The following is a 20,959-nucleotide window of genomic DNA, read 5'->3' as shown; positions in this document are numbered from 1 at the left end:
GGCGGCTCGGCGTGTGAGTCCTCGAGCCGTGGCGTGGGCCGCCTCGTTGCCCGCGAGCGGGACATCGGTGTGTGCCGGGGTCCAGAGGAGGAAGACTGTAGAATTTTGGGGTTGCGAGGGCGATGACGAGCCGCCGTCGTCACAAATTTGGAGTATGCGGACCGCTTCCCGCGAGACGCGACCGCGCGCGAAGCCGCGGATTGCCGCCTGCGAGTCGCTGATCACGATCGCAGCGCTAGGCACCGTGGCCAGTGCTAGGGCTATTGCGGCTTCTTCGGCCGCCTCCGTGTGTCCTGTGGTCACTGTAGCGCTCGCGAGGCACTTACCCGTGCGGTCTACAACCGCGATCGCGTGTGCACTTTTCTCTCCTTCATATCGCGCAGCGTCTACGTACACCGCCTCGTTGTTGTTGCCAAACTTCTTCTGAAGGTCTCTGGCTCGTTTGTTGCGCCTCGCGGCGTGGTGCGTCGGGTGCATGTTTTTGGGAAGCGGAGGGATGATCAGGCGGTCGCGAACCGAGGCCTGAACCGCCATCTTTTCTCCATGCTGAGTGTGGTACGCGATGCCGAGTGTCTCGAGGATGCATCGACCTGTCTTTGAATTAGATAATCGTTCGTACTGCGCAATGTCGTGCGCCTCGATTAACTCGTCAAGTGAGTTGTGAAGCCCGAGCTCCAGAAACTTGTCGGTGCTTCCGTTGAGTGGAACGCCGACCGCCCTTTTAAAAGCCTTTCGTATCATGCATTCGACCTTGTTTTTTTCGCACCCTATCCACTTAAGGTAGGGGGCAACATACGTTATGCGGCTTATCGCGTACGCCTGCACGAGACGGATCGCGCAGTCTTCACGCATACCATTGCGTCTATTCGTGATGCGACGCAAGAGTCGGATCGTGTCATCTACCGAACGACGAAGTCTTCGCACCGTCTCTCCGTTATGGCCATTTGCCTGCAGGTGTAACCCCAGGATTCTAATTTTGTCTACGTGCGGTACGGGAGTACCATCCGCCAATATAATACGTATTTTGGAGTATTCCCGTTCTTCGTCGCGCAGGGTTTTACGACCTCTCCTTGTGGGTTTGTAGATTAACAGTTCGGACTTGGTAGCCGAGCACTCGAGGCCCGTTCCACGCAAGTAATCCTGGACCGCATCTACCCCTGCCTGTAGCGTTCGCTCGACGTGACCGTCACATCCTCCCCCGGGAACCCAGAGGGTGATGTCATCCGCGTATAGACTATGATGAAATCCTTCAACTTCTGTTAATTTCTCGGGTAGACCGAGTAGAACTAAATTAAAGAGTAATGGTGATATGACGGATCCTTTCGGCGTGCCGGACGGACCCGTCTCAAATTCCGGCGATTCCTCGTCGCCAACGACGATGCATGCACGCCTGCACGCGAGGAAATCTCTAACGTAATTATACGTTCTTTGGCCAAGTCCTAACGTTCTAATTGTTTTTAAGATTGCTTCGTGTTTAACGTTATCGAAGGCCTTTTTAATATCCAGGCCGAGGATTGCCTTAGTGGAGCTGGAAGTGTCGTCTACGATCTGGTGTTTAAGCTGAAGCAATACGTCCTGTGAGGAGAGGTTGCGGCGGAATCCTAGCATGGTGTGCGGGAACTCGTCACGAGAAAGTCGGTCACGCGGGTGAGAACTGCGTGTTCCATGACTTTGCCAACGCAAGACGTAAGCGAAATCGGTCTTAGATTATCGAGGGTAACTTGCTTGCCGGGTTTTGGAATCATGATAACGCGGGCCCGTTTCCACGCTTCGGGAAGGGAGCCCCCTCGCCAGCACTCGTTGACGTAGGTCGCGAGGCGGGAGATCGACTCATCGTCTAGGTTACGGAGAGTCTTGTTGGTAACCCGGTCCGGGCCGGGCGCCGATCGGGTGTTTAGTTCGAACAGGACTATCCGAATTTCTGCTTCGCTAAATTCCGCGTCCAATTTCTCGTTTGCGACGCCGTCGTATTCGGCATATTGGATGCTTTCGGCCTTCTTAAAGTAACGATCACGTATTGCGTCGAAGAAGTTATCACCTTTGTAATCTCTTACTAGTCTACGAGTCTTGTGGCCTTGAGCGGCCCTAGTTTCCTCCGGATCTAATAGGTGCCGAAAAAGGCGCCAAGCGCTCACCCCGGCCATCTGCCTCTCGAGGCCGTTGCACGTGTCTTCCCACTGTGCCCTGGATACCTGGAGTGCGTGTTCTTCGATCTCTCTGTCTAATTGTGCTATGCGTTTGCGCAAAGCCTTATTGTGTCTTTGACATTTCCATCTCTTTAGAAGTGCTCGCTTTGCTTCCCACATGTGTAGCAGCCTGCTGTCAATTATCTCAAGGTTCGCCTCGGGCGGAACTTCGCTCGTTGCCGCGTCTACATCCTTTCTGAGCGTCGCGGTCCACTTGTCTATGTCCGTAATCGGCTCATCGCCTCGCCCCGCTTCTTCTCGTTTCTTGCGGAACGCGTCCCCCTTCACAAGTTTGAGTTTACGGCCTTTGCTTACAGGGTTAGTCCCACGACCGCTCGGGCCCGTGCCTATCGTCATCTCGATCAGCATGTGGTCACTTCCTAAATCTTCTTGCGTGTTTTGCCAGTGCGCTGTGGTTACGTTCGAAACGAACGCGAGGTCGGGTAGCGTGTCGACACTCACGCTGTTCCCTCGGCGTGTGGGATCGGCGGGATTCGCGATCAGTTCAAGCCCATGGTCTTGCGAGTCTTCCCAAAGGTGTTTGCCTTTGGGTGTTTCTCGGGCATAGCCCCAGGCTACGCCCGAGAAACTAAATGAAATTTAGTTTTTTTTTTTCAGGAAATGATGTATGAGCCGATGTGCTTCACGCAAGTTTTAAAAGTGTGTGTGCAAGTGATGCTGGTATTTTCCGAGTGCATTTCAGTTCGATTACAATGTTATTTCTCTCCTTCTTATATGTGAGCACTGCCTACGTATTGCCTTGGTTGCTTCGTATGCGCGAATTTCTTGCTTGGTTGTCTGTTCTACAAACGCACCACCTCCTACCCCCCTACTGAAGTTGCCTGGGACAAGCGCAGCTATATGTATAAATGAGAAATAAGTTAGTCATCTGCTCCGCACCTTTTTTGTAGTCAGGAGTACCCGTCGCCAAACTGCAGTGTATTATGTCCCTTAAAGTAAATTTACGCATGAATGACGCAGTTATACAGGGCGGCATATGGAGAAATATTTTTAAGACAACATAACTAACTATGTGCATTCGATTTTCTTCATGGTTTATTAACACAAAAGGGCACTGAAAAAAAAATAGGAAAAAAAAGCTCTGAATGAGAAGAGCAAAGAATACGCTATATCTCGCAATAAAATAAAACAACATGGTACTATATAAATATACGTGAGGCAATATTAATATTACCTTCTCAAGTTTCTCTTTAAATGAGGTGACTGTAAAGATAATTTGCTGCCACAACTTTAAAAATTGAGGTTTCCGCTGAGCAAATGTCCCGTAGTTCTGCGTGCGATGCTGAATTTAAAGTTCCTACGAGGGAATGCTAAATCTGTCTATCCGTGTTCTTCGTTTGCGCAGGTTCACGAGTTGCACTCAAGGAGGAGAAGAAGTGCTACGATGAGTCCACCGCCTGACTGTAATGAATACTTCTAGAGGAACACGCTGTTCTTCAAGATGACATGGTTATTTCCAATTGTGGTGCACTTGGATTTATAACACATTACTTCTCACGGAAAAAAAAATCAATAAACTTATCACCCTGTGGCTTCGTTCAGTTTGTCATCCATCTAGGTTTCTTCTTCGGCTTAAGGAGCTAAATAAAGAACCCAGAGCTATGAGCCGTGCGCAAACTCTGACTTACCCACACAATTATTACGGACTTTTTATTTTTTGCGCGATATACGAAACACACCTCGTAAAACAAAGCGAGCGAGAAAAAGCGATGGACGATGCTGGCACCGTGTAAGTAAATTCTCAAGAGGCTTGTGTGCGTGCATCCGGTGTGACTAAAGCCGTCAAGCTGATCCATGGATTCGGTAAGCTATTACCACAGAACAAAACAAGATAATGAGGTGAAACGAAAATAATCGAGAAAACGTTTTACTGAATATTATGCGAGTGATAAACGCCTTACCCCTAAATTTGAAGTGGCACTGAGAGTTGTGAAATTGTCGATAAAAGCGCAAACGTACTGACCAACGCTACTCAGAAAACTTTTGAGATCTGTGCATCATTGATGTGGAAAACTGCATATATAGAAGCAGTAAATTTTACAGAGAGATAGTCTGGTTCTGGTCTTTCGCGATACTTATAGTGGTTTTTGAACATACATCCCTACACCTGATAGCAGGAAGCTGACGAAGATTTCACAGATCTGTGCTTGGCGTTCGGAACGTTGTGCGGGGCACTGCGGCCGCAGTAATAAATGCGCATACATCATGAGCATCTCAGCCCACCGCGGTTGCTTAGCGGCTGTGCCATTGCGCTGCTAAGCACGAGGTCGCGGGATCGAATCCTGGCCGCGGCGGCCGCATTGCAAAAGCGTCGGTGTCCCGTGCATTGGTGGCACGTTAAAGATCCCTGATGGTCAAAAGTATTCCGGAGTTCTCCGCTACGGCCTGCCCCCTAATTAAATCACGGTCTTGGCACATTTATATAACACCCCAGAATTCAATCCAGTCGGGAGCCTTTCATTCACTAAGGAGCGCATCTGCGTGAAGAGTGCAGCGAGAAGTGACATGACGTCATGTGCGGACGTAAAACAGCTCGTGAGCTGCAAGCAGCCAATTTCTTATTTCAACTGGGATTTGTTTTTCGCGAAATCCTGGAACAGGCAGAAAAGAAAAACATGCAAGGTCGATCCATGTTTTAAAGCAGGAGACTACCGACCGACACTCTATTTGGAGCAAATGCGTTCCAACCAATAATCACGTCACTGGGCATTAATAACTAAGCCATAAAAAAGTTCGCGCAAATCAAAGAGGAGCATCAATGAAATCATACTCGATAGTAGGAAAGCTTGTGAATGCCTTTCTGATACAGACGATGAGCAAGACGAGAACATGCAAGGTGAAAAGCAGGAGCCAACGTTTCTACAAGTGGACTTCTTTTTTCATGGCCTTGAAAAAGACAAGTCCACTTGTCGAAACGTTGGCTCCTGCTTTCGCCTTGTTCTCGTTTTGCTGATCGTCTTGAACTTCCATCTGCCACCTTCCCCGGGTTTTCCCTGGACTTATGATACAGAGGGATTCTTTTTTAATGAAAAACGCCTTGAAAGCCAGCCGATCCGCATTGCTCTCGATCTTGCTCTGAAATTTCTTTCTCAGTCATCCGTACGTGCAGCTAATAGCACATGCGAACAGTATACATATAGGCGGGTTACCTTTGGCTACTAAACTGTTGATACCAGCATTAGTTATTGCCTGTTTTGAGTTTGTGCTTATTTCAGCATTTCGCACTTAGATACCTTGTTAGAATGCAAGGCCAACTATCCCAACAGCCAGTTCTTTTTATGATGGCGGCACCGCTGAAGGCCATTAGACCAGGAGGACGAAAGTCTACGACAGCCACGTCCGAGCGAGCTCGACTTGAGGCCGCACACCTGATTACTGCCAACGACTTTGTCGTGGACGATCAAAGAGGTGGCAGACAGCGTCGAGTTCGGCGTATTTGCTGGCTGTGCGGAGATAGCGTGGAAGCGTAAAACCGCTGCAACTCTTACTGCAGGAGATCAGGATCCAAATCGACAACTGACGCAGCCCTTTGTTATGTATCCGCCTAATAAAGGTTGCATAATTGTGCGAAGTTTCTATCATTGTTCGAACCGTGAATAATGGCTGGAACGGAAGTGTAAGTAATTCTTGATAAAATGTCGGTGTCATCCTCCTAATCTATACATCGAGCAGTACCCAAAGCAGAAAGATTGTATGTAATTGAACTACCATAGACCTGAGGCAAACTGCGGAACGAGTGCTTCTCCCGTATGGTCGACAGTATGGTACAGCGTGAAGCAGGACAGCTGGGGACACGTCCCAAGCTCCAAAGCCACTATCATCCTGTGTGACCGCGAAAGTGACTGCAAATCGCTAATAGTATTATTTCTCAGTCTCCCCCCTCTCTCTCTCCATATATATATACATTGTGCAAAGAAGTTTCCTTTTCTCGAAAAACTGTTAACTCTCACATTTCTTATCATTTAGATTCTAACATAGTTGACCACACCACAGAATATAAGTACTTAGGAGTGGCCCTTACGCACAACCTTTCATGGACTAACCACATAATCTCCATTTCAGCTAACGCCTCCAGATCCTCAGGATTTCTGCGCCGCAACTGAATAACTGCGCCTTCACCACTAAGAAAACTAGCTTACATAAATATTGTACGGCCACAAATTGAGTACGCGTCTTGTATATGGTCGCCTCATCAAAAATACCTCATAGAACTCCTGGAAAGCGTCCATAATAGAGCGAGCCGCTTCATTAAAAAAATTATAGTAACCAGTCAAGTGTAACCCAAATAAAAGTAGGTCTTTCGTTGCAACCACTAACTACTCGCCGTCTTCACGAGGAGGAAGGCTATGATAGGAATATCGCATGTCAAATCCGATCCATTTCAAATGCCAAACAAAGGTACGCCTCAAGGAGCGATCATCTCTCCTCTACTTTTTAACATCGTAATGTGTAGACTTGCGCGGACCCTAAACGGTGTCCCGCTACTGGGTTATACTACTTACCCGGACAAGATCACCCTTTGGGCCACGCACGGGTCCCTAGCATAGAAGGAGCAGACCCTCCAAGAGGCAGCCACTGCAGTTGAAAACTTTGCCAGGGCCAGTGGTCTCAGCTGTGCTCCCGAAAAATCGGAGATAATACGCATCCACGGGAAACGATATAAAAGTAATGGGAACATAGAAATTTCAATCGAAAATCAGCAAATCAAAGAGGTCACTGTTGCTCGGATCTTGGGATTCTGGGTTCAGAGGAATGGCAAGGCCAGCCACACCATCAATTTACTAAAGTCGGCAACAAAACAAGTGACAAGGATGATTCACAGAATCACCTTCCACAAACAAGGCATGAAGGAAAGCGACACTGTCCGTGTAGTACAGGCGCTCGTTATCAGCAAACTAACATACAGCCTCCCTTTTCACACAGTCAAAAAGAGTGAGGAAGAGCTGGTTGACACTATTATCAGAGGTGCCTACAAGGTGGCCTTGCGCTTACCGGTAAGCACCCCGACAGATAGGCTCCTTGGTCTTGGTGTATACGACACCTACGCCGAGCTCAAGGCGGCAACTTTAATTGCACAAAGAAGCCGACTTAGCCACACGAGATCCGGCAGAGAGATCCTGGTGAGGGCGGGTATTCCACCACACCCCCCAAACTTGGATGGGCTACTGGTGGATATTCCCGGTCCCGTCCGAAGCAGGATCTCAGTCACTCCTGTCCCGAGAAATATGCACAAAGACAGAAACCAAACGCGAAGAGAGGGTGAAATGGCTAGGCAAACAGTCAGAAATAATGAGAATACCGTTTATGTTGACGCCTCTCAGTACAACTGGACGTGTGCGGTAGTCACTGTCATAGGCAATGACAAGACTAGTCTAATCTCAAGTGCCTCCCTGATCACGTCCTTTATTTCCAAGGCAGAATGCTTCGCCATCGCATCGGCAATAAAGGACCGGGAACGGACGGGGCCGTCGTACAACACCATCATCTCAGACTCCCAGGAGGCGTGCTGCTTCATTATGAACGGCCGTCTCCCTTTCAAGGTTAGCCACCTCCTGGGAAAGGAACTCAAGAATACGTACAGACTAGGCTGGTGTCCGGGACACGCAGGCCTGGAGGGGAATGAAAGGGCTGACACTCTAGCTCGAGAGCTCACGAACCGAGCGGAGCAACCATCGCCCTCCCATTCACAACCCGCCACTACACGGGAAAGCCGTCGTGACGAGGAGGATAACGATCCGGCACGTATGGCACCACGCGATATTCTTGCCAACCAGTGCGGCATGCGGCAAAGATACGGTGCCCCCCCCCCCCCCCCCCCCCCATCTTGCTAGGGGAAGACGCAATAGATCTTGTCGGAGTTGAGGATGATCGCAGCGCAGGCATCCAGATATTAGAGTTTGAAGACAATCCCAAGTGCTGTCCCCCATATATTGGACCTTGCCGTTGGGTGCGGGAGTTGGCCGAGGTAGAGGAGGACTTTGAGATGAAAACAGGAGGTTTATTTACATTATTTACAGTGAGAGTACAAAGAAATCAACAGTCATAAAGTCATTACTGGCCGGCAGCAACTCGGACGCTGCGGCCCGTGGCAAGAAGCTCGAAACAGATGAATGAAGGAATGCTCCCTTGCTGCTCCCGGTCTCTGGTTTTTAAGCCCTTCGGTGTCTCGAAGTCACGTCACGTTCGGCGAATCGGCGAGCTCGCTCAGGTGGCGTCATTTTCGGCCAATGGTAGGCGCCCGTGCGATTGTGTCACACCCGGCGCCGGGGGTCACTCCTTGGGCCCCAATTGTCCGAGGGCTTACTTCTCCCTGCGGTATTGCCTTCCCGGTCTGCAACTGCCTTCACAAAGGCGGATGGGAGGATTGCTGCCAGAGCTTCCCGGTGCATTACAGCCGTCTTGCCTCGGGACCCACGTTACCTGGAACAGTGCCAGGCTCCCGCTACACTTTCGGGAAGAGTAAAGCAGTGAGACAACAGTTCCACATGTGGTGCACGAGGTGGGGGACGCCAACTCGTTTGCACGTGCCGCGCCTCGGGAACGGGGTAGATGTGCTTCTGCGGTCCCTAATTAGCTGTGACGCGATTCGATGTGGTCTGGTGAACTCGAAGGAGGCTCAGGAAAAGGTCCTGTATCTAACAATCTCCGCGGGATTCAAACGGAGGTCTACACAAATTTATTAAGATTGAGCAAAATTTTCCCAACGATGTACGGGCGTGCCTGTCCGTGGTGTAGTGACTCGCCACCGTCTTTGTACCACATCTCATGGGGATGCCAAAATAGACCACCGAATTTAAATGCCTACTTAGTTAGGTATATTCTAACTAACAGACTGGAGCATTGGGAGGCACAACTCGCCAGCTCAGACCCGAAGGTGCAGAAGGCGCTTCTTGGTCACGTTCGGCTAGCGGCAGAAGCCAGAGAAGCCAAGGACTTGGGTCGCCACCCATCAAGCTCCTAATCCCCTATCCCCCTTTCCCCAATTCAATAAAGTTATTCTCTCTCTCTTCTTCTCACCATAATATTTCCTTCTATTATTAATTCATAGATTCATTCACACAGTAGGCCTAACGTTACCAAACCTGCTAAAACCATCCTCGACGTCACTAAGAGTGAGCAATCAGTTCAGCTACACCCGGATTTATGGCAATACACAAGCTTTTAATTTTTCAGCTTTGCTCCATGCGGTCCGCTTATGGAACGCTCTACCAGATACCATCGCTTGCCAATCTAAACACAGTGCATTTCGCTATCTTTGAATCGATCAACATGCCATTTCAACCGTCTAACACGTTTTACCGTCTTTTAATTTCTTTCCTGCATTTTTGTGCAAGTTAGTAAAAAATTAGGATCACTGAATGTCCTTTTAAGTACTGTAGACATGCAAAAATTTTTATAATATTATTACGCCGTTATGGTATTGTGTTTATAGTTTATTGTTATTTCTCTGTATATTGTATTTACTAATGTAGTATTAATTTTCCATGTTGCGTGAATATTGCTTTCATTGCACTGTTGTTTTCTTTTGCCCGATTCCAGATTAATATGGTACCGTACTTCTCCCTTACCGTCATCTCCCTCGAAGGCCTGTAAGGTACATGCAAATAAATAAATAATATATATATATATATATATATATATATATATATATATATATATATATATATATATATATATATATATATATATATATCAGCCTCTATATAAGAGTCTCTCTCTCTCTCTCTCTCTATATATATATATATATATATATATATATATATATATATATATATATATACATACATAGAGAGAGAGAGAGAGAGGTTTAGACGCATGGCGCGTTGCATTACATGATTGGCGCTGTTCCAATAACCTTCTACAGCTAATGCGTGCACAATGCGGGTACCTACACAACAAATGAATATTCAAGAGGACAGTCACGCGCGGTTATTATTGTCACTGCACTCGGGGAGGGAGTTGCTACAGCCGTCACCAAGCGGCCCCCTAAAGCTGAGGCTGCCGGGAGAATAACGACGAAAGAATGGTGCGATGCGAACTATGCTTACGCAAGTGTCTGCGAAAAGGCTCAGGTGTCCCGTCACGTAGGGACAAAGCAATCTCATTCTGCTGCAGCCTCACCGAAGACGTTTCATAACTGGAAACAAAAAGGAATCGGCTTCCCGGCCGTAAATAAGGCCGGCCTGCGTTGCGGGTGACCGCGGTTCTCTGCTCAGCTCAGCGCAGTCTCGCGTGTATCGTTTCCGCGCGTGCTTGAGGAGAATTTTGCTCGTAAGGCCTAATTCCTTATTCGTTGAGTTTTGAGCGTCTTTGGAGCAAGAGAAATTAACGTCACGGTGCCTCGGCGTGGCGTATTACGAGAGAGGTTTATCCTAAATGTTGAAGGTTTGCTTGTAAACACGGAATTCGCGCATTCGTTTGGAAGTCGTCTGGAAGCAGAACGTCACGGACGAAAGTAATTAAAGGCCGAGAAGCTAAATCTGTCGCAAGGCACTCCTTCCGCTCGGAAAACAGCGTGTTGACGTGTGAAACAAAAAAAAAAGGCTCACCCGATTCTTGAAAAGTAAGGGCTTGTAATTTAGCAAATTACGATGTTCGGCTGGTTATGCATAGTTGTGAATGACTGTGGCATAAAAGTGAAGCAGAAGAGACCAAAAGCAAGAACGCCGCGAAGGGACGTACTTGGGTAGCCGCGGCATGGGGACACTGTGCTGGATGGATGTATGCTATGAGCGTCCCCTTTGGAACGGGTCGATGGGTTGCGCCACAAAGATCTTGCTATTATGCTGCCTAATGACCTATCTAGGCTAAAAAAAAGAAACAAAAACATGATGAACTCCAACAACCAAATTTTCTGATCTCCTATTGAAAACTTTGCTTTTGTTCGTCTCCGTTTTTTGTCGTTTCCCTACTTTTCTTCCACCAATCTTCCAATCTCCTTTTACTGTATTGCGGACATGTTTACTTTTCCTCTGCTCCCGCTGAACACCAGGGCTTCAAGGAGGCCAGTGGTGCCTAAATCGACCACTGGGCAGCTGTCTTCACATTCTAATAAAACATGCTCCATCGTTTCCCTAGCTTTACCGCAGCAAGCACATGCTTTTTCTTCCTTCTTATATCTCGCTTTATAAGTGCGTGTTCTAAGGCATCCCGATCTCCCTTCGAAAAGTAATGAGCTTCCTTTGAGTTAACATAAATTGTTGCTTTCCTGATCTCGTGTTTTCCTTTTTAGTAGTTACTCATGGCAGGTTTCTGTGTTGCTTACCCTACAAGCCGCATACTTGCTGGTAAGCTTCCTAGTTCTTTTCCTCCAATGTGAATCAATGTTTTTCCTGTACAAATACATCAACACTCTACCACCCCATTTACTTTCTTCTATATTGGTCAGTCGTTCTTCATAATCAATTTTACTGCGAGCTTCCCTCACTTCAAAGCTAGTCCAGCCCATATCACCCTACACAGCTTCATTTGTAGTCGACCCGTGAGTGCCCAGTACGAGGCGTCCCACTGACCTTTGGTTCTCATCAAGTCCTGATTGTACACCTGATTTAAAGCAAACAACCGCATTTCCAAAAGTAAGTGCTGGAACCATTGCACCTTACCGCATATCCCGGCGCACTTCGCACCTACTGCATCCCCAGCAATGTGTGCTTCATTCCCCTTGCCCTTTACTATTATTGTCTGTTCCTGTGTTGCCACATATCTATCGCCTTTCTTTATCCATATACCAAGGTATTTATATTCTTGTACCCGGCGTATTTTCTGGCCCTGTATTGCCACTGCCTGTTCACTGTTTTCATTGAATACCATAATGCCTGACTTTCTAACGATAAATTTCAAACCTAAATTCGTGCTTTCAGTTCCACAGATATTAGCCAGCCATTGAAAATCACTGTTCTTGTTAACTGGCAACACTATGTCATCCGCATAAAATAAACACCACCGACATTGAGCGCTACCTGGTAGTGGACATAACCGTTTAATGTGTCTTGATATTGCTACGGAGATGTTGGGTGTATAGAATATATATATATATATATATATATATATATATATATATATATATATATATATATATATATATATATATATATATATATATATATATATATATATATATAAATGAGTCTGAGTAGTTAAGATGGCTGACTAGTAACAACACGCAGCAGCCAGCGTCTCGCGATCTTCCTCTCTTCGTTCATCCTTTCGTAACAGGACCCCCGGTTGGTGAAGCGCCATCTCGGCGCATGGTAGACGAAGAACTGCGAGCGAAGTATGGATTCAGCCGCGAAACGTGGACGACGTTAACAGGTGGTGTACTTGAGGATGGATCAAACTCGAAAACAGGCGCGATGTCGAAATTGACGTCGTTAACTTGACGTATGACTTTATAAGGCCCTGTATAGCGAGAGTTGGACCAAAGTTTTGAGAGCCACGAGTCCACGAGTTGAGGGCCACGAGTCTCGACTCGTTGGACAGTCTTTGAACTGATATAAGCCATCCGGCGTGATGAAGGCTGTTTTCTCGCGGTCCATTTCATCAACCGAAATCTGCCAGTAGCCGGATCGAAGATCGATGGACGTGAAGTATTTAGATCCGTGCAAGCAGTCCAAGGCGTCATCGATGCATGGTAGTGGGTAGACGTATTTTCGCGTGATCTTGTTTAAGTAACGATAATCGACGCAAAAACGCCATCTTTGTTTTTCACAAGGACGACAGGCGAAGCCCAAGGGCTGGTTGGTGGCTCGATGACCCCTTTGCGGAGCATTTTGTCCACTTCTGATTGGATGACTCGACGTTTAGCATGCGATCCCCGACAGGGACGCCAACGAATAAGATTCGTGTCTCCAGTGTTTATACGGTGGTGAACGACAAATGTTTGGCCTAAAGATGTCACTGGACGATTCAAGCAGGTGACGTATGTCCGTGGCCTGTGCAGAGGTGAGGTCAGGTGCAATCATTTTTGCGAAGTCATCCGTTAAGGAACCAGAGCTGTGAGCTGCAATTGGTGCTAATAAGCCACTCTCGGCATTCAGACTCTCAATGTCAAATTCGCAACCACTGAAACGCTGGCCAAGAACATGCCGTCCGGAAGCACTTGAGGGGAGAGGCTGAAATTCAGAAGCGGTAGAACGACGTCGTTGTTAGTAACCATGACCAACGTATGCGGAACAGCAACGTTCCGGTTTAAAAGCACGTCGGTAATGGGGCGAAGCACATATTCACCATCAAGAACCTGTGGCTGGGCGGTCAAAGTGACGTAAGTAACTGGCACGGGTGACAGACGCATATCGTGAAGCGAGCACAAGTGCGGTGGGGCGGTGCTCGGAGCATCGGCGAGTTGAGGCAGTTCTAACTGAAGAACGGCTTCATTGCCTGGGACTTCTTCATGGGCCGGTACCCAAATAAAAGTTATTTGGGTACCGGCCCATGAAGAAGTCCCAGGCAACGAAGCCGTTCTTGCGAGCACTCTAGCACCGGGCAACTCTAGAGCAGCCAGTTCCAGGGATAAAAGATAGCATGATCACGTGCAGGGAAATTGTCGATCACTACAAAGCCGAAAGAAGAATCTTTCCGCCTCCGCATCGGTCTCTCTCTATGGAGGACGCTCGCATTTGGCGACGCCTCCAGGGAAACAATTATACATCACCACATTGGATCTACTTAACACAGACGAGGGACTATAACGACGCCCTCTGCAAAATTTGTAAGCAAAAAGGTACGCTAGACCATATAATATGGGAGTGTGCTGGCTCCCCAGGGGCCAAGGAAAACATTGACAGTAGAGAAGCCTCGGAGGCCTTGCTCCAGAGCGAGGCTGAAAACGACCAGCGTCGAGCAATCCGCCTGGCCGTTGAGGCCGTGAAGACTCACCGTCCTCAACGCTCCGGGACTGCTTCGTCCTCCCCCCCTACCTACGTGTAGGTTAAGAGGCGGACACGCCAGCTCGGTGGAACAATAAAGTTTTCAATCAATCAATCAATCTAACTGAAGAACGCCGGTCGCGCAGTCGATGAGAGCAGAATGAATGGATAAAAAGTCCAATCCGAGAATAACGTCGTGAGGGCACTTGTCGATCACAGCAAAGAGAACAGAAGTAGGGCAGCCGGCTATGATTAAGATTGCAGTACACATTCCAAGAACAGCCAGCACGCCGCCGTCGGCCACACGAAGCACTCGAGCAGCTGCTGGGGTGAGGACCTTGTTTTAAACGTCTACGCAGGCTAGCACTCACCACAGATACGTGGGCTCAAGTGCCGACGAGTGCTTGGACAGGTATGCCGTCTATTTTAACGTCTATTACACTTCTCCTTGTGGGCACACACAGAGGATTTGCTGCGGCAGCAGCCAATGCAGCATCACCTCCGAGGGCTGCATTTCTTAATTTTCCGGAAGCGTGCGGCCAAAACCACAGGGGACGAAAGGCGACGTGGCTGCGGGGAACGGGAAGATGGGCGACGTGTTTGCGGTGAACGAGAATGGTGCCCGCGCGGCGATGGTGAGCGACTGTACCATGGATTCCTAGCATAATTGTCGGCGCTGTTAGACTCGGCGGTGGGCGAAACATTGCGGGCATTTCCATTAAAACGGCTCAGGTTGGTCGGCGTGTGAGGTGTTGAGGGCCACGAGTTTCGACAGTATCGGGCGACATGACCAATGCAGCGACAGATGAAACAGATCGGCTGGTCGTCCACAGTTCTCCACTCAGTCGGGTTGCGATAACGCAGAGAGAAGCGTCGAGGTGGAGTGAAAATAGTAGAAGGGCATTGGTTAGCTCTGCGATGGGCGACAGCACACACAGAATGTAAACCAACGTTTTCAAGTTCCTGACGAACAATGGCTTGTACAAGTGGAACTGAAAATGTGGTAGCATCAGGGCTACGCGAACAGAAAGCTGCGGGCGCCATAGCATCCAGTTCACGTCTAACGATTCGAACCACGTCCTCTGATGGCGACGCATGCTGCTGTGTGGGTTGATCTTCACACGTCTACGTTGTGGCAGTATTGGAAAGTCTGGCGAATGGTGGCAAGACGCCTCAGCTCTTGGCCTGCTCGAATTGTCGGCACTCTTTAATGATTGCATCAACCGTAGAGCAGCTTTTGCACATGAGCAGGTTAAACGCGTCGTCAGCAATGCCCTCAAGTACGTGCCCGACCTTCTCAGCTTCTGTCATGTCGTGATTGGCCTTACGACAAAGTGCCAGCACGTCCTGGATGTACGAGACATAGGACTCCTGGGGGATTGGGCACGGGAGGCCAGTTCCTTCTTTGCGTTAATTTTAGGGCCGGCTGGTTTGCCAGACAACTCTGTGAATTTCTCTTTGCATTGGTCCCAGCTGGTTAGCTCCTCTTCATGTTTTCGTTCGACACCTTTGCCGTGCCTCTTATGTAGAACAACAGGTTAGCTAGCATAAGCGTAGGGTCCCATTTGCTGATTCCACTCACGCGTTCGTGCATGGGCGCCCACTCTTCAACGTCGGCGCCATCGGTCCTGCAGAAAGTTCCAGGATCCTTGGGTTGCACAACGACAACCGAAGGTGAAAGCGGCGTAGCATGCGGCGGTGACGTAGGAGGCGGCAACGACGTTGATCCCGAGTGCTCACCATCATTCATGGTGCGGACGGTGATGCGACGTCCACTGCGGAGCTCTGTTTTCACCCGTGACACCCCGCACCTCCACCAATATGTTATGGGGATGTTGGGAGTGTAGAAATAGAAATAGAAATAGTGTAGAAGATTATGTTTACAATATATACAAAATTAGTATGAGTAATTAAGATGGCTGACCACCAACAACCCGCAGCAGCCGGCGTCTCGCGATCTTCTTCCTCTCTTCGTTCATCCTTCCGTAAAAATATTTTCCTGCTTTTCTTGCTGCAGCGCAATGTGCCCAGAAATAAACGAGGAAGTGTTGTAAGGTAACACACTTCGGTAAACCCCACATACCGCGTTAATTCATTCCCTATCAGCTCTGCTGAAGCTTATAAGTACCTAGGAGTGCCTTTAACGCCATCGCCATCATGGCCATTACACATCGAAACCATCTATTCTAAGGCCTCACGCACACTTGGATACCTACGTCACGATCCTAAAACCGCGTCCGCTGACATAAAGAAACGGGCATGCTTGACATACGTGGGACCGAAGGTAAAGTGCACGTAATCAATATGGCATCTATGACAATCATATCTTGCCAATGAAATATAAGCACTACAAAATCGTGTGGCACGCTTTATAACGTCTCAATATTCTCAGCACATCAGTATAACTGTTATAATAGCGACCCTCTCCCTTCCAGCACTAGAATCACATCGCATAATTGCCTGCTTCGTTCCTTTTGTCAGTCGCGTACAAGTTACGCACTGATAAGCCTGCCACTCAGATCGTCCTCAAGATTAGCCCACACACGGCCCAACGCACGCATCCGGGGTCAAACATCGGCAATAAATAGCTCCTTCTTTCCGAACCCACCGTACCTTTGTGGAACACGCTTATTGACACCATATCCTCCTGCTCAGATCGAGGAAAATTTCGCAAACGATTAACCGTCACCGATTAACCGTCACCTGCTCTCAGGCGAAACAAACCCACCATAGCATGTTTTTGTGGCTCAAGGTGGCGTTTGGGTTAGGAATCCACCAAGCCCATGGGTGAGTACGTCCGGTAGCAGGAATGAAGGAAAAATGGTTTATTTCCCAGTAATTACGCTGGCTCCAGATAAGGAAGCCCACTCCATGCAGGAGCATATTAAACGTATAAGTTCACACGAGGACACGTCAGCCCCACCTCACTGCCCCAAAAATCTCCGGATTTAATACCATCGTCTTCCCTAAGCGACTAGACTAGGGATTCTGATGACTGTATCGCGGCCAATCACAATCGCCCAATAGGAGCTAATATTCCCCCCCTATGATATCGCACCATTCCGCCGAACTCAAAAAACAAAAACAATTATGGGGTTTTACGTGGCAAAACCACCTTCTGATTGTGAAGCACTCCGTATTAGAGGACTCCGGAAATTTCGACTACCTGGGGTTCTTTAACGTGCACCTAAATCTAAGTACATGGGTGTCTTCGCATTTCGCCTCCATCGAAATGCGGCCGCCGTGGCCGGGATTTGATCCCGCGACCTTGTGCACCGCCAAACTCCGCGTCCGATGTTGCACCTTGCTTCCGCATATTTATCAAGAATCTGGAAATCTGAGGTCGAAGCCATTCCCACGGTAGCATTAGACGTCGGCCTTTTTCATCAGCGCTGGGGTTTTTTTGTTGACCCGTCGACAGTTTACGTCAACGCTACGTTGACTTCTGGATAGGCGCTGATGAATGGGTGAGGTTTGCTCGTGGTAAACGTCTAATTAATGCCCTCGGCCATGTTGAGACGTAACAGCGGTGTTAAGTTGCTTTTGTACTACTGTAGGCTACTTATATTTGCTATGTTTAGTTTGTTTTTGCCAGTTTTTTTATTGTATCTCATTTGGAAACTAGATGTACGCGCCCCTCTCCCCCTTACATTATGATTCGGGCTCTTAAGATGCAATAAATGAAATGAAAGGAAAACCTTGAAAAGGTAACACGACGTAACGATCACGATTATTCCTTTTATCAGGAAGAAACAGTGGAAAGAGAAGATACCTACACGTAATATAATTTTTTATTCGCACTTTCCGCTAACATAGAGCTGGTCTGAGTAGAAGAAAAACGATAATTTAAGTGTGCTGACAAACGTACGGGACTCAATACTCTGTCTGTTGCCTGTATAAGTAGCTGCGTTAAGCGTATTAAGGAAACCTAACAACTGAGGGCGTTAGGTGAAAGTTGTGCATTTGGCACGAAGGCAAAGGTTGCATACTTTCCTTTCTTGCTAATAAGCCATTAAAAGCGCCGTGCAAGCATCATCTTCCGGTGTGCTTCTCTCTCGAAAAACGAAAGCATGTACGTAGGACTTCGTCGCGTAGTTGTGTAACGGGCGGTGGAATTTCACGGCATCAGACCGCAGGATCAGTGAGACATGTTTCTAATCTCTTTTTCATTAGTCACTATAGTCATAGCAGAAAATAGAAAGAGAGGCAGAGGTTCGACGGCGACGTTAATCATTATCCAAGGAGCCTTTTTATGCCAGCACGCTTCTATACGCAATGCGTCAGCCAATTCGTGAGTTCATTAAAGGTGCTTGCAAACCGCAAATGAAAAAAAAAAAATATCTAAGGTCACTGGAGGCTGGAAGTAGAAAGCAGTTGCCAAGCGTTGCGTGTGACAAGTTTCCGATACCATGACCTGAGCTGGGAATTCCTCGGGGAGACGAGGTGCGGGGGAGGGGGGGAAAGGGGCTTATGCGGCGTACCAGGCGAAAGAGCGAGTCGCTTCTACTTTCAGCTCAAAGCCGATTAGGTGCATCTCGTCAAAAATTTAGGCTAATCACATATGACCGTGGTTCGAGCCATCAGGAGTTGTTGGTGGATGCAGCAGCCTCCGATGGTCTCTTCTCTTTCGATCCGAGGTTCACATTTCCTTCTTTTTCGACGCTAATATTTTTGTGCATTATGGCGCTTTAAGCTCGACTGAGACTCCTTCCCGTCAGCAGCTGGGCTTATGCCTGCCCGAACAAGAGCAACGCACTTCTATAGCTTAGAAATACGAAGAGCAGAAACAGCTTAGAGTTAGCGAGATCTACATCACGTGGTCAGAGCTCTCTCCTTCCATTCTAAGTGGGTATCCAGAGGCTCATTTAGAGAGGCGCTTCGCTTAGAAGAAAAGAAAACAAAATGACGCCAGGCAGGACAGCTCGATATGGCCTGTTTCAATCATTCAGCACCACGTAAGAAGATCAGCGAACGGTAATAATCTTCATCGCATTAGATTCCCCGACAGAAACAGAAGAGCCAGCGAGACGCGACCGGCCCCATTTTTGTGTTACGTGCGATTACCCCGCGCTTCTGGAAGAGCAAGCCGGGAGCACATTTTTTAGTGCGCGTGTACGGCGACGACGCTAGCGCCCATTTAGGAAACATATCACACGGAGCCCTACGGATTTTATTTCTGGTGATTGTGGTTATTTTTCGTCGTACCTTTGACGGTATAAGAAGGCATGTAAAGGGGAGAGAGAAGTCATAGGGGAAAGGCAGGGACGTTAACTAGGCTGAGCCCAGTAGGCTACCCTGCACTGGGGAAGAGGCAAAGGGGATTGAAAGAGAAGCAAAGAAGTTCACAGTTTGCATTGTTACGCACACAAGCGTTCATCACTGAATCAGTGAAGTCAGTCAGTCACAGGCGATCATACAGGCTGGTGCATTCCAATGAATGAATGTTTGATGTTTTATGGCGCAAGGGCCAAGTATGGCCAAAGAGCGCCAGGCTGGTGCATTTCAAGAAACGCACTAGCGCCTTTGTGGCCTTGCACATAGCAGACGCACGAGACCCCGGGCCCAAGATCTCCACTGTGAGAGGACGGTAGTCCGAGCGCTGCAAAGCTGTACGAAGGCCATTCCTCTCCTCTCGTCTTCGCATGTGGAACAGTCACACAGGTGATGTTTGGTCGTTTCTTCGACACCACATCTGCTGCAATTGGGACTGCCCGCCATTCCAAATCATAATGACCAATTAAAGGTGCGTCTGTAGATAACTCTGCATCCATTAGCACGCAGACATGGAACTATATAAAAGCAGTGATGCTGGTGTAATTCGTAGAACCGTTGTATGTCAATAATTGTAATAGAACTGCAGCAAAAACGAGGCCAAGAACCGTTTAACTGTGAGTCAGCCTAGTTGGAACAGATTCATTTTTTAAAAACTTTTTGTGCGCAAACAAACAGTGACGAAGAAAAGGAGCAACACAAGGACATTCTGTCCTTGTGTTGTTCCTCTTCTTCATCACTGTTTGCTTGCGCACAAAAAGTTTTTAAAAAATCAAGAACCGCTGTTAATGACCTCGCGCTCGATCACTAGACAGGTCGAAGTTTCTGTTGTCGTAACGTTTAAGATAGGGTTAGAAGACAATGACTTTCCGCAAGCCTTGCAGCAAAAGCAAGCAAGAAACAAGACTGTGTATAAAACTGCCTGCGCTGTTACTACGCTTTCCAGTCCCGGTTTTGTTGATTACAGCTAGTGGTGGTGGTGCGTTGTTAAATTAAAAATAAATTATGTGGTTTTACTTGCCAAAATCACGTGAAAAGAATGTCAGCTACGCTCGAGCGCTATGGTTTTCACGGAAAGTTCCTTCAAATAATTCCGTCTTAATTAAGTCCTGGAGTACAACCGGTAAAAGTAAACAAGGATTTATCAGATTTCAGGCACATCCCTTCAGAAGTTCTGCAAGGTAGTATTTTGGGACCACTGCTATTGCCGCTTTATGTTAATGAGATCCTCCGCATAAGCAAACTCCCAACTTTTGTCATTTATGCAGCTGACACGTTTTTATTCTTCACAGCCGCACATTTGCTGGATCTTGAGCAACAAGGCTCACATTGTTTACACTCTCTTCTAGAATGGACTAGATACAATTTTTTTAAATATAAACACCGAAAACCGAAAGCTGATCGTTTCAGGCCTCGTCGTAAGCTTCCTTACCTGCGGCCACTTTGTTTGAGGATGGGTTCGTCCCTCACCCAAATAGTTCCAGCAGTCAAAAGTCTAGGTGCTATCTTCAATGAAAATTTGTTATGGAATGAGCACGTGGAAATCGTGGTTAAAAAACCTTCAAAGGCTGTCGGTATTTTGTGTCGGCTGAAATACTTCATGCCGAAGCATACTAA

General features: G+C 47.8%; 2 protein-coding genes across 13 annotated transcripts in view; one reads left to right on the top strand and one right to left on the bottom strand.

Annotated features, from left to right (window-relative positions):
• The window catches only part of LOC139057195 (uncharacterized), a 145,496-nt gene extending 141,764 nt beyond the window's left edge, over window positions 1-3,732 (top strand). For all 5 annotated transcript variants that reach the window (XR_011512623.1, XR_011512624.1, XR_011512622.1 and 2 more), the window contains one exon: window positions 3,553-3,732. Coding sequence is in view for 2 of the 5 variants with exons in the window: in XM_070535025.1 (XP_070391126.1) it covers window positions 3,553-3,627 (75 nt within the window). In the remaining 3 variants the exon portion in view is untranslated. The remainder of the gene's footprint in view (window positions 1-3,552) is intronic.
• The window catches only part of GABA-B-R3 (gamma-aminobutyric acid type B receptor subunit 3), a 694,297-nt gene that overhangs the window by 616,789 nt on the left and 56,549 nt on the right, over window positions 1-20,959 (bottom strand). The window lies entirely within an intron of this gene.

The sequence above is a fragment of the Dermacentor albipictus genome, chromosome 3 (assembly GCF_038994185.2).
Source record: "Dermacentor albipictus isolate Rhodes 1998 colony chromosome 3, USDA_Dalb.pri_finalv2, whole genome shotgun sequence".
In the NCBI taxonomy this organism is placed as follows: Eukaryota; Metazoa; Arthropoda; class Arachnida; order Ixodida; family Ixodidae; genus Dermacentor; species Dermacentor albipictus.
This window is presented reverse-complemented; position numbering and strand designations above follow the sequence as displayed.